Source organism: Penicillium citrinum (genome assembly GCF_028827155.1).
Source record: "Penicillium citrinum strain IBT 23319 chromosome Unknown utg000007l:1.0-2040159.0:1.0-2041076.0, whole genome shotgun sequence".
Lineage (NCBI taxonomy): Eukaryota > Fungi > Ascomycota > Eurotiomycetes > Eurotiales > Aspergillaceae > Penicillium > Penicillium citrinum.
In genome coordinates this window covers 978,292-1,003,009 of record NW_026622692.1, presented here as the reverse complement: position 1 = coordinate 1,003,009, position 24,718 = coordinate 978,292, and the positions used below count along the sequence as shown (strand labels likewise).

General features: G+C 48.9%; 9 protein-coding genes across 9 annotated transcripts; 4 read left to right on the top strand and 5 right to left on the bottom strand.

Moving 5' to 3' along the window:
* Positions 1–1,514: 1,514 nt before the first annotated feature.
* N7469_008035 (histidine--tRNA ligase) lies at positions 1,515–3,358 on the top strand (the record flags this gene model as incomplete). Its single annotated transcript, XM_056646953.1, has 2 exons — positions 1,515–3,020; positions 3,077–3,358. 2 exons carry the CDS (start codon positions 1,515–1,517, stop codon positions 3,356–3,358), a joined length of 1,788 nt encoding a protein of 595 aa, XP_056498504.1.
* Positions 3,359–3,847: 489 nt separating this feature from the next.
* Positions 3,848–5,439, bottom strand: N7469_008034 (putative ubiquinone biosynthesis monooxgenase (Coq6); the record flags this gene model as incomplete). Its single annotated transcript, XM_056646952.1, has 2 exons — positions 3,848–5,202; positions 5,268–5,439. The coding sequence occupies 2 exons, from the start codon at positions 5,437–5,439 to the stop codon at positions 3,848–3,850; spliced, it is 1,527 nt and encodes a 508-aa protein (XP_056498503.1).
* A 355-nt stretch (positions 5,440–5,794) lies between these two features.
* Positions 5,795–7,401, bottom strand: N7469_008033 (sorting nexin-4; the record flags this gene model as incomplete). Its single annotated transcript, XM_056646951.1, has 2 exons — positions 5,795–6,982; positions 7,102–7,401. 2 exons carry the CDS (start codon positions 7,399–7,401, stop codon positions 5,795–5,797), a joined length of 1,488 nt encoding a protein of 495 aa, XP_056498502.1.
* A 70-nt stretch (positions 7,402–7,471) lies between these two features.
* Positions 7,472–7,718, top strand: N7469_008032 (uncharacterized protein; the record flags this gene model as incomplete). The annotated part of the gene is made up of 2 exons (XM_056646950.1): positions 7,472–7,500; positions 7,535–7,718. 2 exons carry the CDS (start codon positions 7,472–7,474, stop codon positions 7,716–7,718), a joined length of 213 nt encoding a protein of 70 aa, XP_056498501.1.
* A 253-nt stretch (positions 7,719–7,971) lies between these two features.
* Positions 7,972–10,567, bottom strand: kexB (kexin kexB; the record flags this gene model as incomplete). The annotated part of the gene is made up of 2 exons (XM_056646949.1): positions 7,972–8,746; positions 8,808–10,567. 2 exons carry the CDS (start codon positions 10,565–10,567, stop codon positions 7,972–7,974), a joined length of 2,535 nt encoding a protein of 844 aa, XP_056498500.1.
* Positions 10,568–11,984: 1,417 nt separating this feature from the next.
* Positions 11,985–16,280, top strand: N7469_008030 (uncharacterized protein; the record flags this gene model as incomplete). Its single annotated transcript, XM_056646948.1, has 5 exons — positions 11,985–13,317; positions 13,371–14,638; positions 14,708–14,833; positions 14,890–15,092; positions 15,149–16,280. 5 exons carry the CDS (start codon positions 11,985–11,987, stop codon positions 16,278–16,280), a joined length of 4,062 nt encoding a protein of 1,353 aa, XP_056498499.1.
* A 1,229-nt stretch (positions 16,281–17,509) lies between these two features.
* Positions 17,510–18,622, top strand: trr1 (thioredoxin-disulfide reductase TRR1; the record flags this gene model as incomplete). The annotated part of the gene is made up of 3 exons (XM_056646947.1): positions 17,510–17,531; positions 17,612–17,810; positions 17,857–18,622. The coding sequence occupies 3 exons, from the start codon at positions 17,510–17,512 to the stop codon at positions 18,620–18,622; spliced, it is 987 nt and encodes a 328-aa protein (XP_056498498.1).
* Positions 18,623–19,290: 668 nt separating this feature from the next.
* On the bottom strand, positions 19,291–22,308 carry aof2 (putative lysine-specific histone demethylase Aof2; the record flags this gene model as incomplete). The annotated part of the gene is made up of 1 exon (XM_056646946.1): positions 19,291–22,308. One exon carries the CDS (start codon positions 22,306–22,308, stop codon positions 19,291–19,293), a length of 3,018 nt encoding a protein of 1,005 aa, XP_056498497.1.
* Positions 22,309–23,217: 909 nt separating this feature from the next.
* On the bottom strand, positions 23,218–24,640 carry N7469_008027 (TVP38/TMEM64 family protein; the record flags this gene model as incomplete). The annotated part of the gene is made up of 3 exons (XM_056646945.1): positions 23,218–23,566; positions 23,662–24,081; positions 24,174–24,640. The coding sequence occupies 3 exons, from the start codon at positions 24,638–24,640 to the stop codon at positions 23,218–23,220; spliced, it is 1,236 nt and encodes a 411-aa protein (XP_056498496.1).
* Between the last annotated feature and the right edge of the window lie 78 nt (positions 24,641–24,718).

Genomic DNA, 24,718 nt, shown 5'->3' with positions numbered 1-24,718 from the left:
GGTCGGTTCATATTTCCATGGCACCGTACTGTACATGCTATGTATGTTTACTCTATACTGTATGTAGAATTAATGAGCCATTTAATCAAGCCCCACATATTCGAGTGGCTGGCTCTCTCTGTTGATCTTTTCACCTATGAATACATACTATCATAGTACTGTACAGCATGGTACCCCGGACATGGTGCACGGTATTCCTTCGTAGAGAGGGTATCTTGGCGGTACTACCAAAGTCATGGCCCTGGTCCTGAGCACAGAGATCTATGTGGAGTGTAATTTGGCCTGTCTGTCTGACAGGAAGAGTCATGATCGGCATGCTTAGAGCTTATTGTATACAGTGATTGGGGTCTTACTCAAGTGGCTGATATCACACTCGTATCCCAGTCATTTGCTAGACCCTCCGCGGACATGCTTATATTTTGCCTCCTATATACGGAGTACTCCATATTGCTGCTAAGATGGATAGAGTGATGCAAGAAATCCATTGCCTTACTCCTCGATTTATTGGCTATTCGATTCAAGATGGGCATCACAGTCGAAACTTTAGCTTAGAGCTCTATTCATCGATGGATTACTCCGAGAGTCTATGTTTGGAGCCATCTCCATAACTGTATACAGTACGGAATTCCCCTAGGTTGCCAATGATGGAAATATACCTATATTTCTATGTTTATAGCTGGATATACCTATATCCAGCTATAAACATATAGATCCACAGCAATGTGAAAGTTTCAAGCATACCTAAGTAGGTACTTCCATAATTTCAAGATGGATAAAACCAAATAGTATTCACTTTATCTATCAACAAACTGTTAATAGATAGAGGATCTTGCTGGAACAGGTGGAAGAAGTCCCCCAAAAATGGAGCCTCAACGTGGGATTGACACGATTTTGATAGGTCTAGATCAATTATATCTGATTTGACATCCGTCTAGATATACAAGTCGAGCGCTCTATCTAGAGGCAGTTCTACCTAGGCAGGTTGTAGTACCAGTATTGATAAAATATACCTATAGCTACATTGCCAGATGAGACATACCAAGTATTTTCTTGAATGTAAACCTCTGCAGAAGACGGTACTAGTAGTATTGTCTCACATGCAGTAGTCCCCAGTCTCATGCCTCATACAGCATGAATTCAAATATGTACTCATTGGAATTGAATGCATGGAACGAACCAGTATCTATCATTTGTATACAGAATGACTAGAGTATTAGTCTATAGTCACCATTGCACATATCTCAGGTACTATTACTGAACAATCTGTCAATGTATGAGTATTCAATGATGTGCTCGATTGTAATTTCGAAGTGACTCTGAACCCCATTCTTTTCTCAGCTCATAATATTAGGCTATACTACTGTATTTTCTGATATCAAGCAGAGATCACCGTCTGGACAGTGCATCTCGAGATCGGAAAAACTATCGGCAAAACACGCCGAGAACAGAAAAATCCCCCGTTCACCAGCTTTTGCGCAATCTTCGACTCGCTCGCCCTGAATTGCGCGCCTTTTATGCCGTCCCTTGCTAGAAATCTGCGCTCATCACAAAGAGCAATCGCCAATCACCTAGCCACAGGCGCAAACAGCTATCGTCTGAGTCATTACCCTGTTCCTGCCCAAGGGCTGCAGCATACGACCTCGAATCAAATTTGTCTCCGTGCCCCCACCATCCCCCACCATCAAAACCACCCCCGCCGCACTCGTTACTTTTCGTCAACCTCTCTCTCCGATTCGATCGACACAATGGGCAAGGATAAGAGTTCCTTTAACCTCAAAACCCCCAAGGGTACCAAGGATTGGTCCGGCTCCGACGCCCTCCTCCGAGATCGCATCTTTTCCACCATCGCCGACGTCTTCAAGCGCCACGGCGGCACTGCCCTCGATACACCCGTCTTTGAACTGCGCGAGATCCTGGCTGGAAAGTATGGCGAGGACTCTAAGCTCATCTATGACCTGCAGGATCAGGGTGGCGAGATCTGCTCCCTGCGTTATGACTTGACTGTTCCTTTTGCCCGCTGGCTCGCTATGAACCCCGACGTGCGCAGCATCAAGCGCTATCACATCGCCAAGGTCTACCGTCGTGACCAACCTGCCGTCAGTAAGGGCCGTATGCGCGAGTTCTACCAGTGCGACTTTGATATCGCTGGTACCTTCGACGCCATGGTGCCGGATGCGGAGGTGCTGCGCATTGTTAGCGAAGTCTTCGAGGAACTGGGGTGGAACGGCCGATACACAATTAAATTGAACCACCGCAAGATTCTGGACGGTGTTTTCGCTGTTTGTGGTGTGCCCGAGGACAAGATCCGGCCAATTTCGAGTGCCGTCGATAAATTGGACAAGATGCCGTGGGCGGATGTTCGCAAGGAGATGGTTGATGATAAGGGCCTGGACGGTGCTGTTGCGGACCGTATTGAGACCTATGTGATGCACAAGGGTGGTCGCGAGCTGTTGGACCGTCTACTGCAGGATGAGGCACTCAATGCCAATGAGTCTGCCAAGGCCGGTCTTACCGATATGGCTTTGATGATGGATTACCTTGAGGCCTTCAATGTGCTGGACAAGATCTCTTTTGATATGTCACTTGCGCGTGGTCTCGACTATTATACCGGTGTCATCTACGAGGTTGTCACCGAGGGTTCTGCCCCCGCTGTGCAATCCGATGCCCCGGAGGCCCAGAAGCTGCAGAAGTCCGCCAAGAAGGACAAGAAGGCTTCTGAGGATGATGACCGCTCCAACGACCCCACTCTTGGTGTGGGTAGTGTTGCCGCTGGTGGTCGTTATGATAACCTTGTTGGCATGTTCTTGCCCAAGGCTCAGATTCCATGCGTGGGTATCTCCTTCGGTGTTGACCGTATTTTCTCCATTACCAAGGCACGCCTCGAGCGCGAGCAAAGTGCCCAAAGTCTTCGTCGCAGTGAAGTTGATGTTTATGTCATGGCCATTGGTGGCAAGGGCTTCAACGGTATGCTCAAGGAGCGTATGGAGATGTGCCAGAAGCTCTGGTCCGCTGGAATCAAGGTAAAGTTTACTTATTATATTATGATCAAGAATAAGCAACGCTGACATATAAACAGGCTGAGTTCAACTACAAGCTGAAGCCCAAGCTTCAACAACAATTCAAGGCTGCCGAGGAAGGCGATGTTCCTTTCGGTCTCATTCTAGGCGAGAGCGAATTGGCCGAGGGTAAGGTCCGCATCAAGGAGCTGGGCCTTAAGCTTCCTGACGGACACCCTGAGAAAGATGGTATTGACATTGAGCTGGCCTCTTTGATCCCCGCGCTCAAGACTCGTCTTGAATTGAAGCAGTCAAGCTCTGTTGCTAGCTTGGCGCAGCAACTCCAAGGAACGCAGGTTTAAAATGTGCTGAAGAAGGAACCAGCAACTAAAAGCGCAGAAGGAGGCGTTTCATTCTTTGTTTAATCGGTTTATCATTATCATGTTCGGTCCTGGCTAGCATTTCCCACTAAAATATAGACCCATATATACCAATTTACTGCTGCATTGGCTGTACATCTTGTTGAAAATCTATGGACTTTACAACTAGTGTAGTACTGTTACTAGTAGTCACTGGTTTTTACTATCAGTTTTCTGTATCAATGCCACTTCAAGACCACTCCAGGTGGCACCCTCAAGAAACATTATACGAGACGATGTATTTCTACCAGTAGCTAGTAAACCGATGTATTGCTACCAGTTTACTAGCTAGTTGTAGCACTATGTAATTGGCAGTCTGTTGGGGTATACCTAGCTCTGGAATGGAAGAAATCAAGTACTAAAACTATGAGAAAGATATTGGTTGAAATTTGAACAAAAGAAACTAAATATACAGTATATCAATACAAGAGCTCAATATCCCTCAGCATTCTTCATCAAGAAAGATTTGACAAAAGGTAATCGATCAATCACATCCAAGCCCAGACTCCGCGCCCAAGTGATAGGTCCCTGACCGGGAATAGTATACATCTTATGCAGCAAATCGCAAGCACCACCGATCTTGGCATTAGGCAGGTACCTCTCGGAAGAGTAACGCTCAAGTGTGAGTAGATCGCCGATATCCATACCGTGAGAAACAGCGTACTCGATTGTTCGTGAAAGAGCAGCCACGTCTGCAAGACCGAGGTTTAGACCCTGGCCTGCGAGTGGGTGAATGACATGCGCTGCGTCTCCGACGAGTGCGACTCGTGGTGAGATATACTGTGAAGCATGACGGAAGCGAAGCGGGAATGACGCGACGGTTCCTTCTTGTACGCCTATGGCAGATGGTGGGATTTGTGATGGTTGAGGAGTGTGTTGAAGACGCCATATGAGTTCGTCTTCGTGGGAGAATTGATCGGAAGTTCGATCCATTCCCATCATATAGCTAAGGTCTGTCATGGAGAGGCGGAAAGCAGCATTGACCATGGCCAAGAAAGCTGGGGTCGAGAGAGATTTGAGATACGCCGCGTTCTCTGGGGTCGTTGACCAGACCAAGGTAGCGTGGTTGTTTGGTAAGGGGAGCAAGGCAATGGGCCCTCCAAGTGTGGGTAGGAATCGCTGGTAGGCTGTACGTGTATTGGCAGGGAAAGCAGGTTTCTCTGAGTCGCCCAGAGCGAGGGTTGCGACGATGCCGTGTCGATTGTAGTCCCATCCTTGAGTGCTGATATCGGCGAAGGAGCGGACCGGACTGTTAATCCCATCAGCTCCAACGAGAAGTCTCGCGGCAATTCGGGTTGGAGATTGCGACTGTGCACCTTGTGCAGTTGGCGCAACGGATAGAATGGGCCAGGCGGATAGATCAGGTCCTTCGGTCTGGAGATCGGAGCCATTTTCAATTGAGGCAACGGTGGTATTGGAGAACAGCTTGAGATTCTCATCACCGGAAGCCTCAATTCGTGAGAGGAGGCCACGCACAAGATTGGCGTTCTCTGTCATTGTAGCGACGGTGCGCATCTCTTCAAACGGGGACGTTTCCATGGACCAATCAAACGATATTCGCGAACCCGTCTCGCCATCCCAGACCTGCATATCCTGATAATTTTGTACACGCTCAACATCAAGATGTTCCCAAGCTCCAATCCTCTGCAAAAATTCAACTGTTGATGGCGTCAAGCTACTAACGCGATTGGAGAACTGGCTGGAATCGAGGCTCCAACTACGGGCTTTGCGGAGATCCTGGCTTTCGACAAGGGCGACTTTGAGCTTTGATGTTACAGGAGACGCCCCTAGATAAGTTAGCCATTGGGAATAGACCTTCAGATACGGGATTAAGTAGTATATCATGACGTACGAAGCGCAGCCAGAAGCCCTAGGCCCGCCGGACCACCGCCGACGCAAACCACATCGTAAATCTCGGGTGTTTGGCTTGAAGTGGTCGCAAATCGACGACGACCGGCACCAATTCCATGTCGGCACGAGGCACAAACATATGGCCGCAGAGCGGCTCTCGAAATCGAACGCATTGTGTTTGATGTTTGCATTGAGGGACATCGGATGATCGGGGTGGAAGTTGAATGCCAAGCATACGACTCACGTGAGTGGATCCATACAAACTATAAGAGCTGAAGTAGATCCAACTATATGATTGTCATTAGGCCCAGGAAGACATCCGATTTGAAGGGACAACATGAGAATTTGTGTAGGCCACTCGATCGAAAAACTCTAGGAAATACACATCTTACGGACGCATCGATTCGCGCGGACAGAAAAAGAACGATGGCATTGCGGGTATGATATGCAATGGCAAGCTACTAGCCATGTACACAAAAAGCTAGGCCGGAATTCAATAAGTCCATAAATTGTCGCCTCGATCGGTTCCTACATTCCTCCTAGTACCGGATCAGCATCCAAGTCAAAATCGGCGTCGCCCTCCATCTCCGCAATGAACCGTTCCCAGGTTGAAAGTACGCCTTGATAGAATTCGATATGTGAATCGGCAAAACTTCCAAGGGAATCGCGGAACTCCACTGCTTTGATGCGCTCAAAATCAGCGACCTCACGAACAACTTCCTCGTCGAACATTTCTGATGTAGTCTTTGCTGATTCCACCTCCCGGGTGAGTTCATCAATACGGAGCTCAAGCTTGCGCACACGTTCTCGACGGGATTGTTCGTGATCGACTCCACGCATATCTTCCATTTTAGAGCGAATAAAGGAGGCTGGAGAGGATGTGAGAGGGTTGGATGCGTAGTAGGCGGCTGGATTGTTGGCGAGTGAGTCGCGTTCAGCCACGGCTTTGTTACGGTAATCGACCAAAGCCTCGAAATCAAGCTGCTTTTGCTCTCTAGTCTTGAGAAGTGTCTTGACGGATAGAATATAGGCTTCCATATCGCGCAGGGAGCCCAGGTAATTCTGATCGGTATGATCTTTCAATCCACGTATTCCACGAGCAGTCTCTTCCACGGAAGCCGCAAATACCTGCAACGGCATCTCAACCGCCGGTTCTAGAGGGACGAGCTTGCGGAACTGCGTCGCTAGCTCTGTATAATCAGTCTCCAAGTCGGACTCTCGCCGCGCGACCCGCGCCACGGTTTTTTCAACATGTGAAAGATCCTCATCCAATTTATCAGCCTTTTCCTTGACTTCAATGAACCGTTGATCAGGCTTATGGACTTTGGTGAAAGCATTGACGAAACTGTCGGTAAAATTATCGAATATACCTGTACTGGAATTGTCCGTGGTCGCATTCACGGTGGTGCGGGAACCGTGCAGTCGTACATGAGCATTCCAATCAGGCGATTCTAAGAAGATGATGAGCAGAGGTGCTCGGCGGAGCACCGGGTGTAGCGTCAAGCGTTTGAGGAATCGATGCAACGACCAAGCGCGTCGTGTGGTGAATTCCGGTCCGAACCGGTCTCCTCGAACATACTCCATCTTGTGTTTGTCCGGCAGTGGGGGAACCGCACATGCAGGGTATTCACGATAGAGTGTCTTGTACAGGAAATAGAAATCCGTAAATCGTCGTCGGACGCTGAACTCGGCTTTCTGAAATGACTTGAAATCGGTCTGACCAAACGTGCGATGTTAGTATTAAGCTATTTGCGATAGATATGGAAGATACCGAGATGCGCAGGCAGCATCATCGTCGTATATCAGGTCAGAGAGGATATGAGATATGGACTCACTTTTGTCGTAACCAAGTACGAGATGTATGTATCCTTTGTGCCTTCATTTTCCTTCAAGGGTGTATCGACCCGACATTCAAGCTCGCCATCTCCGACACCAGCCAGGTCCACGGCATCGGCCAGCGTGCCAGCCTGGGGTTCTTCGTGAGCTGAGCTCATCCTTCGCTTGCCATTGGTATCGGTCTCATTATCAAAGCCCGATGGATCTTCGGCATCTGTACCAGAAGTAGTTGGTCGCGAAGCATCACTGTCTGCATCGTGCTTCCAAGAGACGCTGTCGAAGTCGTCATGTTGATCCATCGCGGGGGGCAAGCCAAGGGCGGTCGGTCAACCGTAGTCGCCCGACAGATGTGGAGTTCAGGGTCAAGTGATGAATGTCAAAGATGTAGCGAGTGGAAGGTAGGTTCAAGTAGATTCCGATGATTATATCTAGAGGGAAGCAACTGGAAAACACCGAAATGGGAGATGCGGAGGTGGAGGCGGGAGAAGCTGGGAAGTTGAAGCTGATGATCGTCGAACCCCAAGGCGGAGTCCAATGCGGCACCATCGTCATATCGGAGGGGTCCGTTATCGAGCTTGAACACCCATGGATATGGATTGCTTATTTTATGATTTGACTATCAAGACTAAAATGGAAGAATTATATAGAAGAAGGAAATACTTTATTCTTCTTCCGAATATGCACAGGATGCGTTTGTATCCTATTCCCGTTACGCGGTAAAGAATGTACATAAGACGCCAGGGAAGCCAACCCCATCTAATCCCAAATAGACATGAACTTGTCCAAGTTCAATATATCCCCGATATAGATAGCACAACAAATACAATCCAGACCCAATGCAAAGAAATAGACGACAAATCTAAAGCACACTAATGCTTTTCAGACAAGAGATGGCTGCCAGACGAACTGTTCTCGCCCTCATCGTCCTTCTCGGAGATCTTGGCTAATCGATCATGATAAGGCTCATCATCATCCTCGCTGAATATCTCTTCATCGCTTTCGCCAGCAAATGCGTTATATAGTTCACCACCACGACGCTGGGTTCGACCAGCTCCACCAGTCATTGGGTGCATCTCGTCTTCATCCTCGATCATTTCGAATTCGTAATCATCATGAGCGTTGGTACGACGGCGCTTGACACGCTGAAGCTGGAAGTAGACTCCTAATCCAATGAAAAACACAATAATCATGGCCAAAGACGCATATATCCAAATCTGAGTTCGCTTCGAAGCACCGAATGAGGGTAAGAAATGGGCCAAATTCTTGTCCGAGCCAGCGGTAGAAGTAGGACTGGCACTTGCATTTGAGCTAGCAGCACCTGATTCCTCAGCGCCTAGTCCGACCGCGGGATATGTTTCACTCGCTTGAGGAGGCTTCTGATTGACAGGCCGGTCATGCTGCTCATCAGGATGAGTGGGAGCACTGGTCTTTGTAGGGCCAGGTTGCACAGATGTGGTCGCCACATGGGCTGCCTCGTAGGGGTGGTCGTCGTCATGCTCATCAGGCAATGGGTGAAGCGGTTGGTCCGTTCCATCAATAGCCTCTCCCCAAAGATTCAATCTCCAGTCTACAAATTGACCGGTGTGATCATTAACAACAGTATCTTTGACAATGACCGTCCATTCACCCACAGGTGACTCGCCCCTGAAGATACGGTTAGTAAGTTGACGGAAAACAAGAAGGAAGAGACCAAGAGGAGACCTACCAATGAGCCACGCTCATGAATGTCCAATCCACATATCCAACCTTTTCATCGTCATTTCTGCGAGCCACGCTGAGATGACTGATAACCCCACCGGGACTGCGCAACTCCACGCTGAGATCACCACGACGAGTGTGGTTGACGTTCATTGTCACCGTCACATGCTCGACGCGGGCAAAGTTAGCTCCTTTCATCTGATCGCCAGTGACAGTATAGCGGCTAAGAAGGCCGTGAGAGCCCTGAGGAATGTTGTTGTGGACTCGCAACCAAGGTGAATGGTACCAGGCTTGCGGCTTCACGAGTTCCCAGTCGCGGGCCTTTTGAACCAATGAGTAGGTATCGACCTTTCCAAAACCCCAGTCGTGGCTGAAGATACGGCCTGATGGAGTTTTTTGCCAGCTCCCGTCATCCTCATGCACGGGGACGGCCGTCTCAATCATTAGATATTGGACATCGCGCCAAGTGAGCTCGGGTCGAACGCTGAGAGCAAGCGCAATAGAGCCTGCGGCCAGTGGACCAGCCGCAGAGGTACCTCCATGACCTGCGTAGCATTCATTGGCACCGACATCAGTTGTGGAGATTGCGCTGCGTGTTTCGCCGCTGCCGCCACTACTATAGGCAACCACTAGCTGAGCCGAGCATGACTCTGAGTATGGTGGATGATCGCCATATCTATCAATGGCACCAACGGTAACACTGTAGATGCTGTTGGTGTAGCCATCAAAATTGCAGTTGTCATCAAAGCTCGCGCCATTGCCGGCTGCAAATACATAGACCGAGCCCCTGCCGTCTCGTCCTTTCTGCACGCCATTGACCATCGCTCGCTTGATAAGAATACCTGGGGCATCCATGGTTTTCCCATCATCCATAGGCCCCCAAGAGCAGGAGTAGATATCATTTTGTTGGTATTTGTAATTGATGGACGCAGCTTCGTCCTCGTCGGATATGGCGGCGGAGAGGATTCGGATTCCAGCGATTTTACTATCGTAGGCGACACCAACTCCGCAGACATCATTCTTCGAAGCCGCGATTTCTCCTGAACAACGGGTGCCGTGCTTATCATCAGAAAGGACAGGGCGAGGCTCGGGGGAGTTCGCGTTATAGTCCCATGAGCCCTCCGCAAAGTAATTGGGCTTGAGATCATTGCTATACATATCTAAGCCATCATCGACGATAGCCGTCACCACATTTTTTCCAGTCACACCTTCCAGCCAAAGACCGGTGACATTAAGATCATGGCCCGGTTGGAGGGCATTGAACAAGTGCCACTGGTCTTTGAAAATCGGATCGGTAATCCCCAGTGTATGAATTATCTCGTTTTGAAGTTCGGCCGCTTTCATTTCCGCTTCCTTGGTGGAACGTGGAGCGATTTCTGGCATCGGAGGTGGCATGCGCTTGAATAGTCGTTGCCTTGGAGGCGCGAGCTTCTCTGACCATAAAATACCATCTAGAGGATCGGCGCTTCGAGTCGAAACGGTCAACTCTCCCCGGCGACGAAGCTTCCGCCTGGTTTTGAGGTCGTCAAGAAGTGTATTGAAATCATCGCTTTGATCTCGGGGCAATGAGAAGGCATGATGTCCGGCCAATTCACCGATTTGGCCTTCATGCGTGGCACCGAGAGTATTTGCGATATGGGAAGGAGGTGTCTGATCATCGAGATGGAGAGCGAAGAATTCGCGAGAATCGGTCGCGCGAGGGTGAACGTTGGCGGAGGTGACGCCGGCCAGGCTCAGGGCCACGGCGATGGCGCTGGTGACACGCATTGTTTAATTAGAACTGGGGCCGGAGAGTTAAGTAGAGTAAAGGCGAGTTTAGAAGGACTCGGCTCTTTACGATCGCGAGGGGAGATGACAACAAAGACGCAGCTGCCATGAACGAGTCCCTCCTTTTTTTTTATTGTTGTTGTTTCCAGAAAAAAAGAACGCGAGGGGGTGGAGAGAAGATGAAGAAGTGGCAAGTCAAAAGAGAGTTGGGGTTGAAAGAGGGAGAATAGGAGGATCGTCGGTCGGGGCCAATGATGACACGGGACCCTGATGATCCAGCATGCACAGGTGTTGGTTAGAAAGACACAAATAGACAGATCAGACTTGTGTAGTGAATTTAAATTGTAATAAGAAGAAGTTGAGGTTAAACAAAGAGAGTCCGAGTGGTCAGCAGAAGAGAAGAAGAGAACAACGAGAGATTGAGAGACCACGGTTGAACTGTCTGCCTTGGCTTACGTAGGCTTGACTGTTTAAAATAGAAGTGAGTTGTTTATACGATGGACTTGTATAATGAATTATAATAATTATATTATTATTATTATTATTATTATGAGATGGAATGATTCTTGCATAGATTAATACTGTACACTGTAGTATTTGTATGATTCACTAGTTGATATGGTCCTTGCATAATACGAACCATCAATATACTACTATTACTACACTATACTATGAGTATTGATGTTGTTCACCCGTGAAGTATACAAATGTACATAGTATACCTGTATCATCTTCTACATTGTTATATTTACACCACTTCTTTTGTCTCGTCTGAATTATTTAGAATAAATAATCAGATTCACATTGCCCAATAATACTCATTCCATCATTTTATGCATATTAATTGAAGAGTACAAGAATAATTCCTCCGCAGCTCATCCAATGATGGCTTGGCCCCGCATGAAGGCTGGGGGAATCCCAGCCACCAACTTATTCTTCTTCTCTTCAGTCTTGTCGCTCTCGTTCCTTTTCTTTTCTCTTCATTCCTTCACTTCTTCTTCTTCCTCTTTTTCAGCATCATTATCGAATAGCCTTTCTCCAGCATTCCTAACCTTTGCCTTCCTCTCCACTCCACTTCAACCAATTGCGACATCTGGTGCAACCCGATCTTCGGGCGATGATGTGGTGAGCCCTGCGTTAGGCACCAGGCAGAGCGAGATTGTGTCCACGTCTGTTCCAAGTGACAGGAAATATCAGCGAGAAGAGAGTAAGTCACGCTTTCGCTTACCGCATTACTTGGCGCCCTATATCTCATACAATGCCATTCGGATTGAAGCTAATGAGGAATGCCGTTTAGCTGTGGATCCACTTTGAATTTATAGCTTTGGGAGATCCATTTGTCTGAAGCTTAGTCGATTAAAAACCGCTACGAGGCACTATCCAAAAGAGACGAGAAATATCGAACAAAAGAAAGCAAATGGAAACCGCTACCATGCGCAACTCGCCTGACATGGCAAACGGAAATTCCAATTCCCGCGGCGCCAATGGCTCCCACCCAGCCCAAAAAAACCGCAGACAATCAATGACAGTTCACGACGACATAGGCTATGAAGAAGAGTCAATGTACGAGACAACAACAGAGGACAAGTATCAGCGGTCTGCACCCAAATCGTCCTCGTCCAAGAGACCATCTGGTCAAATGGGACGGTCTTTTTCTGCTCGAGCTCGAGAAATGCCAGTCGACAAGTCAAACTATACAACACGCAAGGCCTCTCTACAAACAGCTCCTGCGTTATCAGATGAGTCGACTACGCCTCGGGGGCTTCCGCCTCAGGAATATCTCCAAGATCCCAGCACAGACGAGCAGCAGTACGAAGAACATCTGCCAGCCGCCCCGGTGAATGTCTCGTCTCAGCCAAGCCGATCAAATACAGTCCGTTCGACGAATGGGCCCCGCAAGGATTGGGCCTCGGATCGCTCGCCTCTGCAAAAACTTGAAGTGACGTTGTCTGGGATTAGCAAAGAAGAAAAACGGGCGCGAGTGCAAGAAGCGGAAATGCGTCTGCGAGAAAAAATGGCTCGCCAAAAGCTCGAGCGTGAGAAGGCCGAGTCGGGGGCAGCCGCTGCTACTGCTCGTTCTGGTATGGAGCAGCAAGTGCCATCAGACAACCGTGCAGTTCCAAGTGCCTCACGTAAGGGCGAACCGAGAAGAGAAACAGCAATTGATGCAATACCAGCGGTGCCACGACCATCTGGAAGTGCCGATGTGCGTCAGCATCGACCTACGAAGACTCAACAAGGCTCCCAATATCAGACTACCCATCATCCCGAAAACGGTCAGTTGGCAGGTAATAAAGATGTCCTCCCGCAGTCTGCACGAGTTGGCAATGCACCTCGGAGGTCAGTCACAGTGAGTGGACCCTCGAGAGGACCGCAGACCTCTGGTCACGATGTCACACGCAGCCAGTCCCTTTCTCAAAGGGGCCATCCCATGCCAGTGCAGGCTACAGGCGTTGAATTAGATGAGGAGAGATTAGAGACACCCCCGGCAGCTCGAGCGGCCGGAGATAGCGTGGAATCCCACACGAAGAAGCGCCAGACAGTCTCCTTCAATGTACCCCCACCAACGCCTCCGCCTATTTTTGAGTGGAAGAATGGACCAATCGCTCGGTTGGGTTCAACAGATTTTGACTTCCAGCATCTTGATATGGACCGAAGCAAAGCATGGTGGGAAGGGGGCGGCACGAACAACCGCCGGAAAAGCAGGGCTCTACCCAAGAATTACAAGACTCCCGCTCAAAAGCTGACTGGTAAGGCTCCCAGGACTGATGACTGAAAATCCAGAAAAGCTAACATAAAATAGGTGTCACCGATTCTAAGAATTTCGAACCTCGATTGTTCTTAAGATGTGGACCGCTGCTCCGGTACACAGGTATGAAAAAGGTCCAAATCGATAGCGTACATGGCACCGTCCAGAAGGATATTTGGAGAGGTTCCATCTTAATAGTCACAAAAGACACCCGTTCTTCTTACGATACGCCACCTACCCTGCGTCTCTTCTCTCAGCCAATGGATCTATTGCCACCTCCACCAGCTGAAATCAGTGGTGAGCAATTGGCACCCGAATATATTGATCCAACTGCTGGTCTTATGAAAGTTGGAAGAGATGGACGACCTCTCTATGTGAAGCCGGTCGACCATCTCGAGGAAGAGCTCGACCTATCGGCTGTGGAAAACGATGATGGCATCTACGAGCTATCGCCAAGTCAGATAGACTATAGCCCGGAGGGCTCGAAGCAACCAATCCCTGCGAACCGAATAAATTCCGTCGACGGTGAAACTGCAGGACTACATCGTGATATCCCTGGGGTCCGTCTTTATGCTGACTCTGCGAGAGATGTGACATTCTGGAGGTTCAACATCGAAGTCGAACTTGGCTCAACTCAGCAGCGAATCGCATACAGAATTAATCACGGCCCAGCACTTGGTTTCTGGGTTCCGGCTGCTGGCCAGGCTATGAACATCATGTTCCACAGTGGCAATGGGTTCGGTCCATCAGTCGATTCAAATCGCTTCTGTGGACCTGATCCTCTCTGGAGAGATATCTTGAATGAACATCAAACCCGGCCGTTCCATGTGATGATCGGTGGAGGTGATCAGATTTTCAACGACACAGTAATCACCGAGTCCACCTTCTTCCAGGAATGGATTAGGATCAAAAATGCCGCAGAGCGATACGGTGCTCCTTTCACTCCTGAATTCCGTGCCGAACTCGAAGAATTCTACCTGCAGCGCTACGCGGCCTGGTTCTCACAAGGTCTCTTCTCACTAGCAAACTCTCAAATTCCAATGGTAAATATGTGGAATGACCATGAAATCTTCGAGGGATTCGGATCTTATCACGAGGAGTTCATGCAAAGTGCTGTTATCTCGGGACTTGGGAAAATTGCATTCAAATATTACCTGTTATTCCAGCATCACAGTGTCCCCGATGAGACAGAAATTGAGGAGCCCAGTTGGATTCTCGGTGCTGATCCAGGCCCTTATATCGAGCAGAGGAGTCGACATCTCTTTATGTCTCTTGGTAGCGATGTGGTTTTGCTGGGCTTGGATTGCCGAACAGAACGAAGGGTATGTATAAAGCACGATTTGCTTCATACGTCCCTACTACGAAAGAAACATCTGCTGATCGATTTTTAGAGCAACGAAGTCCTTGCCGAAGCTACTTGTGATCTGATTTGGGACCGATGTCATCAGGAGATTATTAGAGGACAAACAAAACATTTGCTTGTGCTATCTAGTGTTCCGATTGCTTATCCTCGAATGGTGAGTTTCTGCATATATTATGTTTGGAGGAACCATTAGAGCTAACAAAGTGACAGGCAATGCTCAAGAACTTTATGAACAGCCGCAAGTCTATAGGAAAGTCAGGATTGCTTGGGGGACTGGTCAATAGATCTGGCGGCAATGTGGAGGTATACGATGACCACTGGGCCGGAAAGCATCTGAAGTCTGAAAGAACCTGGCTAGTTGAGGATCTGCAAGACCTTGCTGCTGAGAAGTCGGTTCGGGTTACCATTCTCAGGTACGAATACGAAAATTCTCGCTTCCGATTGAATACATGCTAACATACGATCACAGTGGTGATGTCCACCTGGCCGCCATCGGTCAATTCTACTCAAACTCCAAGCTCGACATCGCAAAGGACAAAGACTACCGTTACATGCCAAACATCATCTCTTCCGCTATTGCAGATATCCCAGAGACCGAGATCATCTCGGATACGCTAAACAAGCGCAACACGGTACACCACATGGATTCCAATACCGATGAGGATGTTATTCCCATTTTCACGCAGGATGTGAATGGCAAGTCTCGCAATAACAAGCGCTTGCTTCCTCGACGAAACTGGTGCTCGATTCGAGAATATGTACCAGGGTCAACCCCATCCAGCACACCCGAGCCAGAGACACCAGAGGAGCCCGAACCTCGTCCCGGAATGCTCCAGCGGACCCTATCTCTTGGAAGAGGTGACAAAGGACCGGGTGCAAAACCTGGTCTTCTTCGCCGCCTATCTACAAAGGGGCCCCCTCCGACAAGAGCTATGAGCTTTGGTCGAAACCAGAATGGCCCCAATCGCCGCTCTAGCGTTGATTCCTCTTTACCCCGACCACACGAGGGTGGTGACAGTTATTTCACCGGTGCACCACAAGAGCCACAACCAGGTCGTTTCCACAGACGACCGACAAATCTCAGTGCGAAGTCTGGCAAACGAGCTGCTAAAGAGGGAGATGATGGCGCAGGCGCCTTTGTTAACCTTGAAGGGGGATTGGCCATCACATTGAATATGGAAGTCAACCATCAAGACCCTTCGGGTATTACGGTCCCATACAAGCTACTGGTCCCTGCTTTGCAATACGAAGGAACTGAATATGACCCGCCACCCACGCAGGTTGTCAAGGGTTGGCGCAAATGGCTAAACATGCCACGTAGAAAGAAGGCGGCTCGGGCCGAACAGGAAGAGAATGTCAGTGATGAGGACGAAGATGATGCTGACGATTACGATGACCACGACACAATCAATAATACCCGCGCCAATGCTGCTGCCTCGCGTCAATACGAAGGATATCCTGGCAGTGATGAAGACTCGGAAGTACCTCAAAGGTTGCCACCTGATACCCTTGCCGATTCCTCTCCCGAAGAGGGAGAAGACTATTATGATGAGGAGGAGGAAGAACCAGTGCGCCGGAAGAAGTGGTTTGGAGTGATTTAAGTTCTTGTATACTATGATGACGCTACGCTACCCCCCGGGTTCGGGGTCTCACGATCTGTATGACCTTTTAGATAGCCTGATATTTACCATCTATTGATTTAGCATTTGATTTACGCTTGATAATACATTCGAAATGTTCAACTTTTGACAAAAATCAGGATAAACTAATGCTACCCTGATTACGGGGTAGAATGGCTTAGAACCTGCCAGCATCAACTTTTTTTTTGCTTTCAAGAAGTATCCCTGTTTCCATGCTTCTTCCGGGCTCTATACGCCTAAGCAAGCGTTCCCTGTAGCTTCCTAGTGACTTTGGAAGCTTTGAAATTTAGAACGTTCTTTTGGTAGTCTCCACATCTTATCTCTGCTGAGCGATCAGCCCTAGACCGCTACAGTAATGTAAGCGCGGAGAACCTTGCCGAACACTTCAAGTACATGAATCAGGTTTATCGTCAAATTTTACAATTGATTGTTAACGCTTGTGTCCAGAACACGATAGATTATATATATAGCAAATTCAGTGTTTCCTACTGCCAGATATACAATAATTTCACAATACTAGTTATAATGATCAATCTTGGAGTCCAGGGCTAAACTATACTTCCCAGGTTATCAGATTCGGTTGGGGGAGAGCCGCAGATGGCGTGATGTACCGAGCCGAGTCTGCCGATACGGGAAACTTGTACTATGTACTTGTTGTACTTCTGATGACGGCATCGTCAGCAAAGTCATCTAGAAGATCATTCTCAATACATGATATTTCGAGATGCTCTAATTTTGCTTATTATTTTGTTTCTCGGGGAACTCCGGTTACAGAGTGACATGATTTCTTTGTACTATGTAGTTCACTGCAGTAACCTAATGTAAATGTAGTGTTACTCAGCGGGTCTAGCCTCATCACGTGTCATCATGATTAGAAAGCGAGGGGCCTCGACGCCGACAAATGATTAATTTGATTTGAAGAACACAAGTCGAACGGCCTCGCGTTGTGAAAGTCCCCACTCTTTGCCCCTCCTCTTCTTTTCATCATCTTCTTTATATCTCCCCTTCTTCTTCCGTAAAACACCTTCAAGCTGTTTTCCTCCGCTTTTCGACGCTTTCCCACCGCCCTCCGATCTATCGGATTGACTGCTGCTGCGGCCTCTACTGCTCACCAACAGTCACCTCCTACCTCGGCCTTTTCAAATCCCTTCTCGACGCCCACGCGCGTCAATTGCATGAACACCGCCAGAATGGTTCACTCCAAGGTCGTCAGTAAGTTTACCGAACTCTCCAGTGCGATGTTGAAGTTCCCCGGAGTGTCTAACGATATTTTTTTTCCTCCCCGCCCACAGTTATCGGATCCGGCCCCGCCGCCCACACAGCCGCTATCTATCTGTCGCGTGCTGAATTGAGCCCTGTCCTGTACGAGGGTATGCTTGCCAATGGCACCGCTGCCGGTGGCCAACTCACTACCACCACCGATGTCGAGAACTTCCCCGGTTTCCCGGACGGTGTCGGCGGTCAGGAGTTGATGGAGAAGATGCGCAAGCAGTCTGAGCGCTTCGGTACCGAGATTATCACTGAAACTATCTCCAAGCTGGATCTCTCCGAGCGTCCCTTCAAAATGTGGACTGAGTGGAACGATGCCCCCCGGTAGCGAACCCGTCCGTACCGCCGATGCTGTGATTATCGCTACTGGCGCCAACGCCCGTCGTCTGAATCTGCCCGGTGAGGAGACCTACTGGCAGAACGGTATCAGTGCCTGCGCCGTCTGCGACGGCGCTGTGCCTATCTTCCGCAACAAGCCTCTGTACGTCATTGGTGGTGGTGACTCCGCCGCTGAAGAGGCCATGTTCCTGGCCAAATACGGTAGCTCCGTCACCGTCCTGGTTCGTCGTGACAAGCTCCGTGCCTCTAAGGTCATGGCCGAGCGTCTCCTTGCTCACCCCAAGTGCAATGTTCGCTTCAACACCGTTGCCACCGAGGTTATCGGTGAGAACAAGCCCAACGGTCTGATGACCCACCTTCGCGTCAAGAGCACTGTCGACGACAAGGAAGAGATTGTCGAGGCTAACGGTCTGTTCTATGCTGTTGGCCACGACCCTGCCAACGGCCTTGTCAAGGACCAGGTTAAGCTCGATGAGGATGGTTACATCGTCACTCAGCCCGGTACTAGCTACACTTCCGTTGAGGGTGTCTTCGCTTGCGGTGACGTCCAGGATAAGCGTTACCGCCAGGCCATCACCAGTGCTGGCACTGGCTGTGTAGCCGCTCTGGATGCTGAGAAATTCATTGCTGAAGCCGGCGAGGCCCAGCCTACTGTTGAGACCAACGACGGCTACAAGACGAACCCTGCGCTCTAAATACATACCCCATTGTTTCCTCATACTTCCTCTACAATGCATGATTCCAACTTATATTACAGATAACTTTGTTTAGAATGGTACACTCGGGCTTTTCTGCACATTGTTTCTGTTTGCGATTTGAGTCTCGATTCCCTGTGCATATTACCTTTCCAAATGGTTCACGGATTTCCTTTTTTCTCTCTGTTTTCTTGCTACTGCTGAAATGTTCTATTTTGATTTAATTTTTTTTTTGATACATCGGGTGTCTGGGTTTATCTACGAGTATCGAGCGATCCTTCATTATCATTAGATCAGGGTCGTTGCGTGGATTGTCTTTACCCATAGATATAGAAATAGATGATATTCCATGATCAATCTGGCCTATATTAGTCCTAGTAAATCTCATATTGCAGAGTTACCCTTTTCATGACAGAAGTCAAGAAGCAGTTTCGGATTTTCAAGCTGATTGTTCGATATTGAAGTTCATCGAAAGTTGTACTTCAGCACCGAATTATTTGTCTTGCATAGGTACTGGAGTTCCTAGACGTACTACAAAGGGAAACATCGTAAAGCGATCAATAATGAAAGTTTTTTATTCAGGTTCAAAGCCTTCTCATATAGAATACAAAAGCAAACAACTTAGAGCAATTCGCCTGGTTGGGTTATACATGTATCGAGACCCTCTACTAAGGCATCTCCCACTGCTCAAACGGATTAGCCGCACACCACTGATCCTTCACCTCATATGATTTGCGCTCCCACTCCAGGGCAGTAGTCTTCCAAGAACTCCAAGTCTCATCATTCATCCGCCTGTTCGCCTCAATTTGTTCGAGATAGGGCTTTTTCTCGTCCGGTGCGGCATTGCGCCACATTTGACCAAGTGCATGGCGAATTTCATCACGTCCAGCTTTAGCAGCTGGATTCTTGCTCGAAGCACGTTTCGTCTCATCGCATTGATCCCGACATTTCGCCCAGTAGTCCTTCTGATACAGGAGGAAGGGATTTAGGCCGGCTTTTGGTGGGCGTGTGGGCATTGCGCCTATCTCGGCATAGATGGCCGTCCACATTGCTTGGTCGTAGGTTTCACGCCGCTGTTTGTCGGTTGAGATGCGGGATGGAGTGGTTATTGCAGTGGGCTCGGGTTTTGGTTCGATTGTAGCCGTGGTTGCTTCGTTAGGAGTGTTGCTTTGCTTTTCCGGTACGAGGGGCGTCGGGACCTCAATAGGGCCAACGACAGAGTCGATCACTTCTGACGCTGCTCGGAGTCCGGACAAGTACGCTCCATGGACAGTTGCAGGGTGCGTACCGCAGGTGGCTTCGCCGGCGAAATAGAGATTACCAATTCGTTGCGCCATAAGATCATAGTCTTTGGGCAAAGCATCAGCGGCTACATATGAATAGCTGCCTCGTGTAAATGGATCGGACGCCCAGCGAGTGATTATTGTCTCGATGGGGTCCGGTACAATGGCATTTTTGAAAACATTGCGGAGCTGACCGGTGACTTCGGCGATGATTTCTCCATCCGGCGTACTCTCGGCCTGGTGAGCAGCATCACCTGCCATGAGGGCGATTAGAACTGGCAATCCGGATGTCTTCAAGCAGTTCCAAAATAGGTAGAAGCGGCCACGATTAGTGGCATAATCCTCTTGCACGGTGCTTTCTGGTGTAGTGGGCTCCCGAAGCAGACCAAACATATCTCGTTCAGTGTCCCAGAAAGGCTCGTTGAACACCAAAACTACCTTGTTCATGACGCCAAATCCAAGTCTATCAATTGCACCTGATTTCCAGTCCGGCAAGGGTGGGTCAAATTCCACGGTTCTGTGCTTGAGAGTGCCAAGCGAGCCGCTGTATACGACATGATCCGCCATGAATTTCTCTCCGTCTTCGCAACTGACTATTGTCTTTTTCCCCGAACTAGTAGCGTCGTAGGAGATTTTGTTCACAATTTTGTTAGTGCGGACATCGAGCTTTGTTGGCAGAGAATATAATCCATAAGGTAACTGTTGATATCCACCAATTACAGTTGAATGTTCTCCTTCGAATTCATTGCCAATATCCTGGTCCCAGCCAGAGAGACTCAGCTTGTCAACACTTGTTGCGTTTGCGTATTCGAGATTTGCAAAATGCCAATTCAAAAGTCGCATATCTTTGGGTGTAAGCGGGAGCATACGCTGATACTGCTTCACGCCTTCATTCATCACTGCTCCAAGGTTTTGCTTCCGCGAAGCGCCGGCAATGGGATCCAGATTCAAAGAATCGTGCGGGGAACATCCTGGGTTCAATTTCCACCCAGTAGCCTGGCAAGTGAGAGCGGCCGCGTGCTCCTTGGATGGGCCCATGAGTTCACCGACGACATCAGGATTCGTTTCAAGATCAGCTGTTTTGTGTCCCACCCCACGGCGTCGGCGCACTCTCTTTGTGGGGACAAGCAGATCAATGGTTCCTGCTGCGCGTGCCTCTTCATATTGTCGTACAGTGAGCCCATCATCCACCAGAGATTCGCGTCCATTGTCAATCATATCATGATCGCCCTCTGCAGTGGGAGTGACGAGTGTTTTGCTCCGGTAAGCCCCCGTGCGATCCAAAATATCATTGTATAATTTTTCATCCATGGCATCCTGCACCTCATGGACGGGGGAACCGTCAATGTCATAAATCGTCGAGATGTCCCGGAGCAGGTGATAATGAAGTGCCAGTTGACCACGTACGATCTGATCAAGAGGATTGCCGTGGTCAAACCCTACAATGATTTGTGCACCCATCTCTGCCTTAGGAGTAAGTCCAGGAGGAAGCAGATCGGTGTCTAGGCTGTGAAGAGGGTGTGAGTAGATTCTTCCACCAATTCGTCGACGTCCCTCGAGTACAATGACACGCGGGGCAGTATCAGTATCACGATAGTGACGGAAAAGGCCTTCCAATTGTCGAGCACAGCCCAACCCTCCTACACCACCTCCAATCACAACAATAGTGGGCCCTTCTTTGCGCCTACCTCTTCTAGGAGGCACTAGAGGCATAGGAACCTCAACGCATCCGAAGTTGATGTATCCGTTCCGTGCCAGCCAGTCGTATGCAAAGGAAGCCAAATTCATCCATCGATGTTCTTTAGCGCAACCTAGCGCCTCTTCACGGGTTACACTGACCATTGGGTTTACCGTCCAGAGACGGAGAATACCATTCCGTATATTTAAGTAGACTGTGACATGCACATGGCAAAGTTGGTCCTGCAATGCTTCTTGTTCCCCTTTGTGCATTGCATACGGATCTAACCGGGATGCGTATGCTGCTGCAATGCATTGTTGAGCATATACTGAGGCTGGGAGCCTTGAAGGAATGGAGCCCCGTGGCCGACATTTCGACAAATCAACTTTGTTGCTTTCCAACACGCTCACGCCTGTAATGTGTGTCGGGGTAGAGGTACTCTGTCCGGGAGTTGTAGGAGGCGATGTTGATTTTGGGGGCTCAAATGAGGAGGTTAGAGACATTGAGACAGTGGACTCGTTGGGAGTGCTGTTGTTCCCATAAATGTCACCCTGTATACTGTCGTTGATTTGATTGCCATTATGACCAAGAGCAGATGAGAGGCTTTCAGGATTTACTGGAGGCCGTTCTGCTAGAGGAACCGGTTGCTGAGGTTGGTTCAGCGGGCCGTCGGATGTTCGAAGCCGTTTCACAGGCGGTTCGGAACCTTCGAATCGATCTAGCATTGTTTGACCAGAACCAGCAGTATAAAAAACGTCATTTTGAGCAACATGATGGATGCCTGTGCCATGACTGTGGGATTCGCCAGGTATATCGTGAAACACTACAGCTGCCGAGCCATCCATATTCAACGTCGGCAAATTGTATGATGGCGCCTTCAAGGAGGAATGGGAGGCAGTAGGGGAAGCTGGATGGAAATCCATTTTGATATATCAAATGTTCAGCCCTTTGAACCACCTCGGATTTGTTGATGGCAAAGATTCAAAAGATAGGACGTAATCATCAACTCTCGTGAATTCAATATCAGCCGTCACCACAGCCACCAATGCTCAACCATGTTGAATTATATCAAGTTTCATAGAACAGAGGCAAGGGATTTTCGCGAAATCAGAGTGCGAGCATGTCTATAATCCCAGTTAGACAAAGCCAACGATTCTCATCTGTCGTTGGATTTCTTTTTTTTTTTCTCTTCTTCTTTCCGCTTCTTAATTTTCGGCATGTAGATATTGCATGCCCAGGGAACAACGAGGGGGGTCACGGGATACATACATACAAGGTAGAACAGCCAGTCGAGTCCCCAAGCAAGTCTAAAGGTCCCGCTAATTGAGAATCCGACTGGCATTAAATTGGCAACCCAATTGGCAATTCGCGCGATGAAGGGAGGGGGAGAAGCAGAGGATAGCCGCCGTTGGAGTTGCAAGTTCCTCGGCCGCGTATTTCTCAGTCCGCTTTCGGCCCGCCAGACGCCTTTTTTGCCCTACAAAGTACGTCTCTTAACTATGTGCAGTCCCTGCAAGCGACCTGAATGTGTAGTATCTATGCTATATGGCTGGAATATAATAATTAAAATAGAAGCAAAATTAGAGACGCAGAAATATGATACGATGCGAATTTCTACTGTACTCGTTTCAAACCTACCGCCGAACGTGACTATGGAGTCCGTACGTCTCGTTCGCATCGCCTGGATATTCGTCCGAGTCATTATCTGTAAACTCATCATGATAGGACCGTCGATTGGCCTTCTTCTTTCGGCCCGATCGGTCACTTTCAGAGTCATCTTCGAGGAATAGCTCGACATTATCATCATCGTGCTCGAAACCAATACGTTCCTCCTCGTCCCGAGCCAACATTGTCGCAGCCTCATTGACATCATCATCGTCAGAGAAACGGCGATGCGGTCGACGAGAAGCATGATCAGATTGAAGAGACTGTCGGATATCAGCCCGTTCTTTTTCTTCGAGCTCCTTTGCGCGGGCCAAAGTTCTACAAATAAACAAGCATGCGTTAGCTCTCAAAATCCATTCATTGAGCAAGACAAAACAAGACAAGACAATGGTGACAAAATGGGAGAGACAAACCTATTGTAGATATAGTACCCGGTGAAAATTCCAACAGACACCGTAATAAAAATGCTGATGATATTTACGGCCTTGGAGCCTCCGCTCATTTCCTCGCCCTTCTCGGATAACAATCGGAGGCGACTCCCCACGAAAGCCGGCACGAGTAATTTTGGCGAGATAATGGCGGTGGCCAACCCATACATGAGGGGTTGAACAGTAGGAACCGTGGATATCGCACCATTGCAAATCGAGTAAGGAAGCGGGCACAGTCGAATCATGCAGAGAAGTTTGAGGCCATCATATTTCAAGGTCAGCGACAATGCGGCGAACCGCTTGTCGCGTTCCATCAGACGATTCACAAAGCCCGAAAGCACGGTACGCGAGACATAAAATGAGGCAGTTGAGCCCAGCACAGTTGCTGTGGTGTAAATAATCCATCTATTAAGAAATTTGGGGAGGTGGTTCAGTCAGTGGGTGGTTCTTCCAGGGTCTTTCAAAGGGACCAATGCGGGTTCTCCGATTTAGCTTACCCTTTCCACAAACCAAAAATAAACCCAGCTACTGTTCCAAAGGTTGACCAACCCAATAATGGAGGAAAAGAGACAAAAAAGACACAAAGCCATAGAATAAAAGCAACTAGGAATGAATGTTCCCATTTGTGTGCGACCGGACCAAGCCAGATAAAGAGCTTGCCCGTTAAGATCATGAACCCGATTCCCAAAGCTCCCAGCCCAAAGGATGCCGCATAGAATCCTATTTTCTGCCAAAGGGTCATTGATTCCCAGCGTTCCTTGGCCATGGCATATGCGGCCTTGGCGCGATTGATTGTACGGTCTCGAAAGTTGGTGTTTTGGTTGTTGGCCCAGCGAGCAGACGAATCGCGTCTGGCCCAAGGCGCTTGGGTGTGTTCATCGCTGTCGGGAGATTCGGGAAGAGGTTCAGAAGGAGAGTCGGAGAGTGCTAATGCCCGTGCCGTGGACTCATAGTCCGCGGGCATGATGGACAAAGAGCTGGGATGGAGGTGGTGGGGGGGTAAGAGACGGGGGAGGAGATGGGGGTGGGAGATTGATATCAA